Genomic DNA, 14,553 nt, shown 5'->3' with positions numbered 1-14,553 from the left:
ATACTTTTTTGATTAGTAATAATATAAAGTAAAGCTGAAAAATCTTGACTTATGAGGTACATTTAAATTGATAACATGCTTAAAAAACAAAGAAATTTTCTGAATTTGGAATCAGAAGACTTGGGTTCAAAAGCAATCTCTACTACTTACTATCTTTGTGACATCAGACAAAGCAAAAATGGCCTTTTGGAATACACACATATACATATGTATGTATGTGAATGTATACATGTATATGTGAGTATGTGTGTGTTTTAATCTATAAAATGAAGGGACAGGATAAGATGAACTCTGACATCCTTTTCAACTCTAAATCTATGTCTATGCTCCCACAATTTTATAATTCACATGTTGATTGTTATAATTTAGGAATTTTCTGCATCAACCCTTTAATCCATAAGAAGCAAAGCAACATACTTTGGGATTTCTGCTTTCCGCCATCTAGCTATACTGTATTTTAAAAGTGCAAATTTATTTTGATATTAGCTTCTACCTCTAATAATGTCCTCACATAACGAAGAGTTGGACAAGGATTGCAGAAACTTTCAAGGTCCTTATCAGTATTAAAACTATTCTGCTTCTGCAATTGCAAAGTTAATATTTTCAAAAAAGGAGTCTACTTTCATTCTTCAATGCATCTGTGAGCTCATCACTATGGATACACGATTTCATTCTCCCTAAACTCTAGAAGTTCCTTGTTAGATCTTGGATCAAACACAAAGTTTTCTATTTGGCATTTGCAGCTCTTCATAAGCCTAGCCCCCTTCCGACTTTTTATGTCTGTCTGACACTACTCCTCTCAATGCACTCTACAATTTAGCAACATTGGCCTTCTCACTATTCATCCCAGGGCAAACTCCAATTACTGATTCTGCCTGGGTCTTTGAAATGGCTGTTTCCCAAACATGGAACTCTCTCCCTCTCCATTGCCCACCTCCCCCCACACACTGGCTTCACTGGCTTCCTTCAAGATATATATCCAATCCCACTTTATACAGATGGACTTTCTCAGTCTCCTAGCTGCTAATGCTTTCCTCTCTGAGATTACCTTTAATCTGCTCTGTATGTGTTTTGTATGTAGTTATTTTCATATTGCTGCCTCAATTTTACTCTAGACTTCTTTAATACAAGGAGAGGGAAAGGTTTCTTTCTTTGTTTTAAATATTTTGTTTTTGTGATGCCAGCATTTGGCAAAGTGCCTGATATTTAATAAGTGCATAATTCTTGTTCACTGGCTGATGAATTGATGAATCTCTTGTAGTCACTCTATAAATTATCTGATAGCTTCCGTTAGGTCCTTTAATTTTTGGAGGTTTTCAAAGGTAAATTCAATTTAAGAAACATTTATAATCTACTATCTGCTAAGCAAGTTTTCCTTAGGGAACATTCAATCTAGGAGTAGGATAAGACAATTATGATACAAATTAGATTCCCTATTTAAATAAACCACAGGTCCAGAACCATAACACTCACCCCAATGACTAGTGTTTCTTGTAACTTTCGTTAGCTAACAACTACTAAAACATATCTGTTTTAAAATACCTAGTTTTATTTTGGTTAAATTAATAGTTCAATTCAACCTCATAAGTGTGTAAAACATTGCAGAGTTAGAAATTACTTAGAAATCAATGTTAGAAATCACTTGTCATTGAATTAGGAGTATAGAAAGATCTTCTGCACTGTTATGTATATACTCTCCATTTCTGATTCATATTGGACCTGAGAAATGGCATAAAAATTAGTCTTTGTTTATGAAAATGACAATAAGTAGACATTTTATAAATATAAATAGATGCTTTTCAAAACTGAAAGGCAGATATGTTCTCTTGATAATTATAGTTCTGTGAAAGGACTACAAGAAAGAGGAAAAACCTGAAAAGAGTTACGGATAGGGTTTGAAGATAGTCATTTCACCAATTTATTTAGAATGGCAGGGAAAATTCAAATGGGCAGAATAATCAGTGCATATTTTTAATACTTGTTCTTTAGGTGTTTTAGTAAAACAAAACATGTTCAAGTTCTTAGTACAAAACCTCCTTTTAATTCACCATTATTTATATTAATTTGAAGATCAGAGAACTGAAAGAGACCCCAGACAAATCTAGTTAAACTTCTTTTGCAGATGAGAAAGCAGTGGTCCATAGAAGAGAAGTCGAATTATTTAATGTCTTACAAAGAATGGTTATAGAGATAAAGAATTCTTGGAAACTTCTTGAGTGTAGCAGAAAACCAGTGAAATAAGCTCACAGGAATAAGGTTAAGTGGATATGTGAGTTGAATAGTGTTTGAAGGAGCAGTAGACTGAAAAAAGGATTCTTCATTCCTGTCCTACTTTTACCATGTTTGTTTGTTTTCATACTAATGTGATTGCTGGAATTTTGACCACACAGTAAAATTTAATTTAACTAGCCATTTACAAAGTCTCTCCGAAACAGTTGTCTTCAATTAGCTTATATTCTACTAATCAAACTAAGTCTCAACTTTATCTATTAAGTAGGATATCTGTCTTAATTATTGGGCTATCTTGGATTGTTATAAGCATAAGCTGAGATTAGAGATATGTAATATTCTGCAAATAAAAATCCTTCACCATTAACAAGAATTGTTCCTTACATTTTTTATACTAATGATTATTGAGAGAACCCATGTTATGTTTAGTGACAAAATCCAGTTTTGAAAGTTAGCCTGAAATTTTGAGAGATTAAACTTTTTTACTGAGTAACATGTTATTACTAAGTAAATATTACCAAAACATGTTGTTAGGTAGGAATCTTCTCATCTGGTTACCTCTGGTTTTGATAGAGAAAAAAATCAGAGGAAATTCGTAATAACAAAGGAAACAAGAATAATAACAACCATGACTTTAAGATGTTTTTCAAGGTGGTGAAAAATTATTGATCAGTACTTACCACGTTCCAGCTGAAGCCCAATACGGGAAGGGTACCATTGGGGACCTATTTAATATTAAAGACAAATATTGAGCTTTTTTTCAATTGTACCAATACCGTATTAGAATTAGTTGTACTTTATGATTCCAGATATATACTTGAAAATGACTGTAAAATAGGACAAATTTGTCACATTTATATTTCTCACTATAGTGGAATATTTTTTTAAAAAAATCACTTTTTCTTGAAAATGAATAACATGTTTTAATTATTTAATAAATGCTAGCCATTATTATTATTTCATGAGGAGAATTTCCATGTTATAATTTCTTGCATGTCCTTATTTTTTTAAAAATATTTTTACTGATACCTTTTGCTTTTGTTACATTCATGTCTAAATACATTATTTCCACCTACTAATCCAATTGGCCATCATTTTTAAGTTTTTTTTTTCCTTAAAAGAGGAAAATAAATTTTATTAAAACCATTCAACACACTACCTAACAGTATATATCTACCAATATTCCAAACCTATCACCATCCATCTCAGCAATGAAAGGAGGGGTTACATTTTCACAGCTCCTCTTCAAGGCCTAGCTATGTACTTAGAATTCAGTGGCATCTATTTCTAGCACATCCAAGAACTGCTCACTTCTATCTTAGTACTCTAGTGTTCTAGTGTTGTTCCTGGACCTTACAAGTCCAACTAAACATGCAACACTATAGATAGACTTAAAACTTAAAAAAAAAACTTTATAGATATACTTAAATATACAGTATTATATAGTAGACAGAATCTTAGAATCAAGAAAAACTGAATTTGGGTTTTGTCTCAGACTTACACTGTGTGACCATGAGCAAATCAACTTAACATTTATCAGTTTTAGTTGCTTTGTATGTATAATAGGAAGATAATACTACTTACTACAAAGGATTGTTATGAGCATCAAATGATGTGACATTCACAGGCCTTTACAAAACTTAAATAATGATGAGGTTAAAGAAAAATGGTGAGGTAGGGAACCATAGGTTTTTAGGGGTGCTCAAGACCCCAAACACCAGCAAATGAGTTCAACTCAAGGCTTCTCGGCCAAGGAAAAAGACAAAGTTTATTGTGGATTCGCCATAATGGGTTGTCTGAAGAAATCCCACCCTTTATGATGCTTGTTTTCAAAAATGGGCCAGATTCTATCTACTGAGCTAGATTGAATCTGAGCACCTTCTTGGAGGCAACATGAGACTTATATACAGAAAGCTTGTGGGAGAGATTGAAGGGTGGTCTTGAGTAGTCAGGGGTGACTAGAAGAGGGATTTAGAGCAGACTGGGGTGAAGTCAGACTCCAGGGTGGGAAATAGCTGAAGGCTACCTGGAGATGACAGATAATAAGAGACCTAGGGTAATAGAGCTAGGGTATAGATATTTTGATCTGGATCAAGGGTGGGAAACAGCCAGAAGGCAATCCAGAGGTAGCCAGACAATGGAAGCCTAGGCTAGGTTATTTGGACATGAAAAGCCAGATCAAGTGGGAAGATCCAGGGTGGGGTTCAGTCTAAACTCCATCAATAACATTTTAAGTGCTGTGTTTTATTATTAATACTGATATCATTATTAGCATAATAATAAAACTGATAATTATTGTTATTATTTATTTAGCATCTAAGTGACCCAATCAACTCTAAAATACCATGGACAGAACAGTTTGTAATTGGCATTGAAAGAGGGAGCTTCTACCCAGGGATTTGACCATGCCGATAAAATCGAAGTTCTGAATCCTGATGAAGTCTCTTTATAGGAAAGATCAATAAGCCTTACTTATCAATGATTCACAAGTAAGTGCTTACAAGTGTGGAACATGTTATACTATTTTATATCATTTTTAATTTCAACCAGACCCCAGAACCTGAATTAATGAGTAACTGGAAGAAGATCCAGGACCTGGGCTTCTTTGTTCTCTAAACTTTGCTCAGGTAATACCCTTACCTCTGTCAACAAGGCCAGATCAGACTGACTTAAGGACATTCTTACCCCTGTTATCCATTAAAGGATCATGGTTAAACATACACAGGGGTCATGGAGGTGAGGTAACGCAGGCTTGCTGGGTCTGCTAAAATAACGTATATAAGTTTTCTCATTCCTTTGTTCAGACAGCCAGAGCTTATGCTCTGACTCCTTGTATGTACAAGTAAGCTAGCTTAGCTATGCTTTAAGGGAAAATACTAAACAACATGGATTTTTCTATCACCTAGCTCTGTTGTTTCCTTCAACCAAACTTTGAGGTTTAACAGTTATGTTGCCGTGAACTTCAGATGGAAATGATGGAAACGGGACAATGCAACCCAGCCTTGCCAACGTTTTGGGTGCCATAGGATTAATGTTTCCCAGAATTTTGGCCTTGACAAGGTGGGGGTAAGTTGTCTCTCTTCCCAGCTTCCAAAAAGGACTCCCACAAAATTGGTTGAAGCCCGAAAATTCCTTTTAAACTAGCTCTGGGGGCAGGGATCAATTCTGTGGTAAAACACAGATCTGCAGTCAAATGTACAAAGATCCCCTGGAAACACTGATTGATCTAGAAAATTAGCTATGGATCAATTGAAAACTAGAATTAGAAGTCCAACCATTCGTCCACTCCCTCCCCCTATTCCTTACCCCCTCCCTCCCTTCCTTCCCTTGGAGGCCTGGATCGGGGGAGAAAACTGCACTTTACTGTTACCCTCTCCCCCTCTTCCTCCCAGTACCTACTCTAACTGGAGAGGGGTAACTCTGTTCTGCCACCGTTGCCTCCTCTCTCTCCTCCCTCCCTGCCCTTTTCCCCTTTCCCTTAAGGGCTCTGTTTTTGCCTTCTGCCCTATTCCTATTTCTTCCCTTAAAGGCTCTGATTAGGGGGAGGATAAATGCATTTTATCCTTACTCCTAGCCTTCCCTTGCCTGCCCTAGTCCTCTTCCATCTGACCTTTCCCCCTTCCTAAGGGATAGGGTATGGAGAGTCAGAAAAATCAGGAATGCCAAGGTTTCCCCAAAGACCATAGGGGTGCTAATAGCCAACTCATGAAAGCTTCTAATTCTCTGTTGTTTAAACTCTGAGCTCAGTATGTATTTGTTCTGTATTTGTTTTGTTAATTGTCTGTTAACTGTCTGTGTGAGAGCACGTGCTGTGAAATGTCTATACCATGTAAAATCTGAAACGCAGGTAGCCAGAGAATTCTAAGGCTGCAGTTAGGGAAACAGAGACTCTTTTTTTTTTTTGTAATGTCTGGTCTGGCCAACTTGGACTTGCAGAAAATAAAATAGAGCTGAAACATTTTAGCAGATTCTGGGATAGATTATTCATTAAAAGTTTGGAAACTAGTTAGTTGGATTTTGGGAGAGAGGACTCCTGAAACTGTAAAATCACTCCAGGAACACACTCTCACTGAAATACCTCCTCCCAATGCAGATCACTTATCATTCCCCACTCCTTCCCCAGAGTTAAGAGGGAATCTTTCCCCTTAGATCTAAGTACAAAAGGTTTTTCAGGAGTAAGCAAAAGGTGAAGTTTACTGGAGTTACAATCATTGAGATCTTTCACCATTGTTGTCTTGTCTCTGACCAAGCCAGGGCTGCAGTAAAAGTTAGAGCTGCTAAAACAAACTCCTTTTATCCCAAATCAGATTAGGAGAAGCAAATGCAGAACTGTAGGGAAAACTTAAATCACCCTTCCCCACCTGGCAAAAGGAGGAGAAGGGCAGAAATTCACAGACTGACAGTATCCTGACAGTCCTGTGCTCCTGGGTACCTTTGTACCCCATCCTTTTTGGCAAAGCTTGGAAATATCATCCAGGTCCTATGCATTCTGCCCACTCCATCCCCAGAAGCTGCAAAACTGCTCTAGGCTCAGTACCTTCTGCAGTTGTGGGGGAAGGGTGAGGTATATGGATTTGGACTTTGGTTAGAATTGTCACCACTGGGATACAAGCTTCTGCTCTAGGAAACTTCACACTTCTTTGTTCCAATTGCAAAACTGTATTTTAATCTCTGTTTGACCTGTTTCCTGATTTGTGAAGGGAAAATAATAATGATGGTTGTTATGGGATCAAAATGATAATGATTGTAAAATGTGTAACATAAAATCTGGTATATGTTAGACACAACATTATTATTATCTCTCTTCAAATTAATGCAATTGGTAATTTGAAGTGGTTTTTGAATACCAAAAGTAATAAGCTGAATAATTTCTATATGTGGTAATCTGGAAATGCAATTGATGTCATCTGAAAATTATTGTTTTTGTATTTCTAAAATTGCATTGTGTTTCTAAAATTCCCTTAGATTGTGAAATTTGAGAAGACCATTGTGTGGTAAGAAATGATATTATAGCAATTTTCATCTGATTTTGATATATGTGAATTGGGTTTTTAAAGGGATGTGATAAAATTTGGAACTGTTATATGTGGTTATAACAAGTAAATAATAAACAATGCTGATGAGAATACCATGAGAACAGACTTTCCATGTGAAAAAGTTTTCTATTATGAGAATATATCAGGTGATTTAAATTTATAGTTTCAAAAGATGAGATGAAAGATTCCCTGTGCACAGAGATTTAGAAATGTGTTCACCTAAATTGATAAATGGGTTGTTTCAAGTTTTAAAATGCATAATTATGTTTAGGGCATTGTTACATTTCTAAATTGTATAATTTGGCAAACAGGTGTATCAGCAATATTGAAGAAAACAATGTGATTTTATAAATAATAATCTTTTACAATGCTAAAAGTATTGGGCCTTAGAAACTAAAATGTTACCATTAGTGATTATGAATCCAGATTTGATTTGCTTATCCAATCAGTTATGATCATTTGATTAGTAATTAATTAGATTGTGTTTCAAGTTTTAAATACAAGATAATTGCTTGTGGTGTACTTATATTTCTAAATTTCTTATGTTGTGCAAATTGGTTAACATTGCATTACCTATATTGATAGAGAAAAAATAATTCCTCTTATAATCTAGATGCTTTTAGATTAAGAACTGTGCCTAATTAAGAAATTGAGGTTGTTAACTTAAACAAGAAATTTTGGAACCATCTAGTCATGAATTCTTATCCATCTTGTGTGGTTTTCTGTGTAGAGGAATTCCTATGAAGTAAGTCCTGGTAAACTTTGTTATTGTGATAAGGTTAATTTAATTGGGTATGTGATTTATAGAAATTAAGTGTCCTCCACATTACAACAGCTTTTTGACTAAGGAATTTTGTGATATCTAGGAATTCTGCATAAATACTTTGAGAATGAGGACATTTTCCACCAATTTAGTTAATGAATTCCAGTGTTTAAGGGTTAATTTGCTGTAAGGAAAAAGGAGATGTCTATCATTTTAAAACCTTCTAAATAATTTTCTTCAGAAAAGTTTAGTGAGTATTCCTTTTAACATCAGGATAAATTTTAAACTGTTTTTAAAGAAGGGAAATAATTCTAGAAATGTTTTGAAAAACGTTTGTGTGATTTTAAGTAATAGTTAGAATTCATCAATGTGTATAAGATTTGATTCCTAAAGTGTCCCTTTCCTCCAGACTGAGTAAACAGGGGACATTAATCCATCAACCTGTGAGGTTGGTCATTAACCTCTTTGCTTTGTTTAAGCTGTAATGGATTCCAGTACAGACAGTTATGTCAGTAAAAATCACTAATTTATGAGCCATTTTGTCTTATGGTTGAAATGTAAAGGAATACTGAATAATGGGTTTGAGAGATTTGGAAAGGTAAATAAAGGTTTGATTGGAAATACGAAAGGCAGATAAGAAGGTTGGGGACAAATGGGAGTTAGCTAAGCCTCTCCTGTCCTGAGAGAATACTAGTTTCAGATGGTTTAAGTAAGTTGAGAAAGAGTGTGAGAAAGTATTTTAGAAGACAGAAAAGCTATGTAGCTTGATTTGATAATTATTAGCTCAATGAGATTTGGGACAGTCCTATCTGAAGGATATTCATTGGCTAAAGATTTTATGGGACTATAATTTAATGTTGTTTTAAGCTCTGATTACAGGGATAAGTCACATGAAGCCAGTAATAAAATGGCAGGCAGTAGAGGATGAGAACTTTTAAAGGTGGATGTCTGTGCCTGGGAAAAAGTTTTGAAGATGACCTTGGACACGGCCTAGGTAGGATCTTCCTGACTCTATTTCCCAATTCTGCTATTTCCTTTCTGAAAGGGAAAAATCTCTACCTGATTACTCCTAAGCCTTGCTTTCAGTGCCTAGTGACTATATGATTGGCTATCAGACATGATTCATGCCTGGAATCAAACAGAGCTAAGGAAGTTCTTTCCTTCTGTGAACATATATGACATTGTTCCTCTTTTTCTTTCATTGCAAATTTATATTATCAAGAAGTTTTGTAAGCACAATGTTAAATATAATAGGTAATAGATGAATATTGGAATATCTCCTCTGAGTTAGTATAATAGGATGCAGGAATGAATAGCTTACAATTTTAACCTATGTTCCTGGCCAAATAAAAATTAAAATAATATAGAGATAACATACTTCAAAAGGAGGAAATTATTAGACAAAGTAATAAGGCAAAGATGTAATGTGATAAATGTCTAATAAAAAGAAAGGGGATAGCAAATTTTGAAAAAGTCATAGGATCAGATTGATTCCCCTAAGAATTACATACAGACATGTATGATTGGCTCCAAAATTAATCAATCATGGAAATTCAAGCTAATAAGTGTGTTTTGGTAATAAGATCTTAAATGTGGATTTTTACACAAAAAATTGTATAAGATAGTGGTACAGGTGAAATTATATCTCCTTTATAAAGTATCTGTCTGAGGATTTTAAAAGGAAGATGAGTTCAATTTATGGTTGGAACTTCATATTTTAAAGGATTCTTATACCAGGTACAAAATTTAGGTAAGGATAGAAACAGCAGATGATATATAAACTGAAATACTCTGGAGTTTCAAAAAAAAATGAGAGCCAAATTTAAGTGATCGTACTAAGTTATATTAAGTTAGAATTGTCTGAGAATTTCTAGCTCTGAACCAGAGAATCAGAACTCTCTTTTACTATCTAGGGACCAGATAACTACAATCAGGCATCTGGGATTTTAAAAAAACGTGCCGCTTTAAATGGACATTGGGAATATGTAACTGTGATTTAAAGTTACTTTGCATACAAATTGTGCAATTAATTGCTGGAATTAAATCAGAAACATTTTAAGCTTTGTTAAGAATGGTTTGTGGATTATTTTGTAAATGCCATCAAAGAGACATGGCATGACTAAAAGTTTATGATGATATATGTACTGTGCTACTGGCATACGAGGAATTTAATGTTAGTCAACATTGTTAATAATGATTGCATTACTTTGTATGATTCATGTTTAAGTTTGTTATCTAATATTTAAATGTAAAACATGTGACATGCAAATTTCCCCCTCTCAATACCAGTCTACTGTGAACCATCTAAGAGGTTTGGTCTGTACCTGACTCAATATGATTGTACAGTTTTGTGAATTATGAGAAAAATCTCATTGTATTTGTTTAAACTCAGCTCTGTGTGGCTGGGATACTGAATGATTTATTGTACTGTTTGAATTTAGCCCTGAGTGGCTGGGACCTATTGTAGCCAGAATGGCCTTTGTTTTCTTTGAATGACTCAGTTTACCTCATTGAGCTTCCCTGGACGCTGGGGCTTGCTCTTCCGGGGCAGGACCAGAACTTCCTGTGTGATGAGTCATGGGGCTGGCTGAGGGGAGGTGTTAGCTCCAGAACCTGGTCTACCCTAGGGGGAGGAGCCAACTCAGGAACCAATCGGCCCTGGTCATTTGGGCGGAGCTTGATGATGTCAAAAACTCTATAAGAGGGGAGAGGACAGCTTGAAGATGCTCTCTCTCTTCCTTTTCCGGTTGGAGCCAGCGACAGTTACAACGACAGTTACAGAGGCAGTTACGACAGTTACGTCAGTTACAGCCACAGCTGAAGCAGGAGCTGCCAGTAGCAGAGCTAACCTACGGGAGAAAGCTGAATAAAGACTTCAGGCCATTACAGCGACCGTTACAGCGACAGTTGGAGCCAGAGGCAGTTACAGAGGCAGTTACGACAGTTACGTCAGTTTCAGCCACAGACACAGCTGAGGCAGGAGCTGCCAGTAGCAGAGCTGATCTACGGGAGGAAGCTGAACAAAGACTTCAGGCCAGTGGGTAATCTTATTACCATCGAGGGGGAAGCATGATTTTGCTTTACGCAATCATGCTTCTCTGTAGCCTCCTGGTTACTCTTGCAAGGCGTACTTATTGGGCCTGGAAGATTTTGATCAACATATCAAAATGGGGCTTCTGGTTCATGGGTTGGTTACTGTGGAGCCTAAATAAATGTTTTGATTCTTCTGCCTTCTACTTTGAGAGTTTCTGTTGTTGTGAGTTGTGCTGTTTTTCTCTCCATTATCAAATCATATGTGTTCTGGGAGCCCCTGTCAAGTCTGACTACTTCTACAGCTGCCAACTTGTGGGTATGGACTCCTTGATCCTTCTGTCATATCTGAGGACTACCCCTGCTCCCAAGTGGACATCTGAGCCCATAGGAGACCTTGCTCTCCAGTTTCAAAGAGCCTGAAGGGAACAGCATCAGACGCAGAAAAACTTTTTCACAGGAGTCCGGACCAGAACCTGAACAAAGAACTGCTCTTTCCCTTTCTGAGTCCCTTGCGTTCCCAAGACAGTTTACCTGTACATTTGGTGTCTTTAGCTTATTTTACTTAGCTGTTCTAGTTTCCCCTTTAGGCTCCCTACCCTGATCCCCCTTGCAACTCGCTCCCTCTGCTTGTTTACAATTAGTTTACAATTACTGCCTATCTTTGGGGATGTCCAACCACAGAAAGAAAAAAAAAAAACCTGAATCCACCTAGATAAGGATTTTTAGAACTTCACCCCTGAGGAAGACAGAGGTTTTTCCATACCTTAATTGGTCTTCAGGTGAAACTTCCAATTTGCCTTTGACCAAAAGGAGGAAATGTGGAACATTTTATACCATTTTATATTATTTTTAATTTCAACCAGACCCCAGAGCCTGAATTAATGAGTAACTGGAAGAAGATCCAGGACCTGGGCTTCTTTGTTCTCTAAACTTTGCTGAGGTATATCTTTACCTCTGTCAACAAGGCCAGATCAGACTGACTTAAGGACATTCTTACCCCTGTTATCCATTAAAGGATCATGGTTAAACATACACAGGGGTCATGGAGGTGAGGTAACGCAGGCTTGCTGGGCCTGCTAAAATAATATATATAAGTTTTCTCATTCCTTTGTTCAGACAGCCAGAGCTTATGCTCTGACTCCTTGTATGTACAAGTAAGCTAACTTAGCTATGCTTTAAGGGAAAATAATAAATAACATGGATTTTTCTATCACCTAGCTCTGTTGTTTCCTTCAACCAAACTTTCAGGTTTAACACAAGTTAGCCAATTAAAACCCTCATAGCAGCACTTCTCTCATAAGAGTAGTGTTTTTCTATTTTTAATTTTACATGAAATTTTCATAATTTTATGCCATTTAATATAATTAAATAAACATGCATTAAATATCGTGCATATGTTAAACACTGTGCTTGGCCCTGGGGAAAACAGAAAATTTGTAGATACAGACTTTGTCCTCATGAAACATAAATTATGGCATAGTAAACCAAATAAGAAAACCTTTTGTGAGTATTATCTAACAAATGTATTTTATGTGGACTATAAGTATTATCAGGGGCAGCTAGGTGGTACTGATGAGGGCACAGTCTCTGGGAACCCCCTTGAATCTGGAATACCATCTTTGGGAGCCCCTTGAACTGTCCTTGAATCTTCCAACTAGATTTGGCCTTCCCCTAAGGACATAAGCCTTACATTATCATTAGGCCCAAATCTCTACCTAGCCTTGCCCTTTATTGTCCAGCTACTTCCCACCCTTGATATGCTCAATATCCATGCCTTCAGCTCCTTCCCACCCTTAATTCCATTCTCTTGGTTGCTGGAGTCTGACCTCATCTCATCCTCCTTAGACTCCTCCTCAAGACCCTCCCTAAAGCCCTCCTCTAGTCACCCCAGAACACCCCTCAATCCCTCCTACAATCTTCGTGTATATAATCTCCATCTTGCCTCCATGAAGGTGCTCAGATTCAATGTAGCTCAGCTTAGATTGAATCTGGCCTACTTGTGAAAACAGGCGTCACAAAGGGTGGGATTTCTTAAGGCAACCCATTATGGTGAATCCCTAATAAACTTTGTCTTTTCCCTTGACTGAGAAGGCTTGAGTCGAATTCTTTCAGCAGGACCCGGCGTGTAGGTATTTTGGGGTCTTGAGCACCTCTAGAAACCAATGGTTCCCTTACCTATCATCATTTTCATTTAAACCTCTTCAGTACTGTGGATAGAGTGCCAGGGGTAGAGTAAGGAAAATTTGTCTTCCTGAGTTCAAATTTGACCTGAGATATTAGCTGTGTGACCATGGGGAAGTCACTTAACCCTGTTTGCCTCAGTTACTCATCTGTAAAATGAGCTAGGAAAGGAAATGGCAAACCACTTTGCCAAGAAAACCCCAAATAGGGTCATGAAGAGTGAGACATGACCAAAACTGGTGAACAAGGCATGGATGTTTGCGTTTTTTTTTTTTTCTCAAGGGTATTTATGCTTTTTTTTCATGCTTATTGGAACCATTTTGATGGGAAATATCATGGTACAGTAGAAAGAGCACTGGATTTAGAGTGATGAGTTCACTTGCTATCTCTGATACTTAATACCTGTGTGATCTGGAGCAAGTTCTTTAGATGCCTTAAGCCTCAATTTCCTCATCTATAAAATGAAGGAGTTAGAGTAAAGTTCCTTTCATAGTTCATACTATGATCCTTTTTACTACCTGTTGTGTTGGTAAGCAAAATGGCCTTTGTTTTCTTTGAACAACTCAGTGTATTTCATTAAGCCTTACTAGGTGCTGGGCCCCAGGCCCAGAGCCCTATTAGGTGTGGAACCTATGTGGGTGTGAATTGGTGACTGGGGTGGGGCCCAAAATGGGGCTGGCTAAGGGAAGGTGTTAACTCCAGAGCCATGCCCTATTGGGTGTTAACCTAATCTATGTGGATGTGAACCTCCCAGGGTCCTAAGGGGAGGCGCCAACTCAAGAACCAATCACCAGAGCATGGGCTCTGGTCATTCAGATGATGCTTGATGATGTCAAAAACTCTATAAGAGGAGAGAAGGCAGCTTGAAGATCATTTACTGTTGGAGCCAGAGACAGCTACAGCCGAAGCTGAAGATAAAGCTGAAGCATGAGCTGCCGGTAGCAGAGCCGACCGGCGTGAGGATGAGGAGTGCTGAGCAAGGACTCGAGGCCAGTGGGTAATCTTCTTACTGGAGAGGGGAAACATGTATGTGATTTTGTTTAATACCATCATGCTTCTCTGTGGCCTCCTGGTTACTCTTGTGAGGCAGACTTATTGGGCCTGGAAGCTTTTGATCAAAATATCAAAATGGGGATGCTGGTTCGAGGGTCTGTTACTTTGGAGCTTGAGTAAATGCTTTAATTCTCCTGCCTTCTACTTAGAGAATTCCTTATACCCTGTGGTTCTGAACTGTTCAGACATATATATGATTCTCTTTGAAATCATAAATTCTGCCTTCATCATATACCTGTACAACTTTGAGAAAGTCAC

At 37.2% G+C, this 14,553-nt stretch overlaps 1 protein-coding gene across 2 annotated transcripts in view; it reads right to left on the bottom strand.

Moving 5' to 3' along the window:
* The window catches only part of TECRL (trans-2,3-enoyl-CoA reductase like), a 205,892-nt gene that overhangs the window by 88,454 nt on the left and 102,885 nt on the right, over positions 1 to 14,553 (bottom strand). For both annotated transcript variants that reach the window (XM_036763427.1, XM_036763428.1), the window contains exon 3: positions 2,910 to 2,954. In XM_036763427.1, the coding sequence (XP_036619322.1) occupies positions 2,910 to 2,954 (45 nt within the window). The remainder of the gene's footprint in view (positions 1 to 2,909; positions 2,955 to 14,553) is intronic.

The sequence above is a fragment of the Trichosurus vulpecula genome, chromosome 6 (genome assembly GCF_011100635.1).
Source record: "Trichosurus vulpecula isolate mTriVul1 chromosome 6, mTriVul1.pri, whole genome shotgun sequence".
Taxonomy (NCBI): Eukaryota; Metazoa; Chordata; class Mammalia; order Diprotodontia; family Phalangeridae; genus Trichosurus; species Trichosurus vulpecula.
The sequence above is the reverse complement of the archived record's forward strand: the minus strand, read 5'-3'. Positions and strand labels throughout refer to the sequence as shown.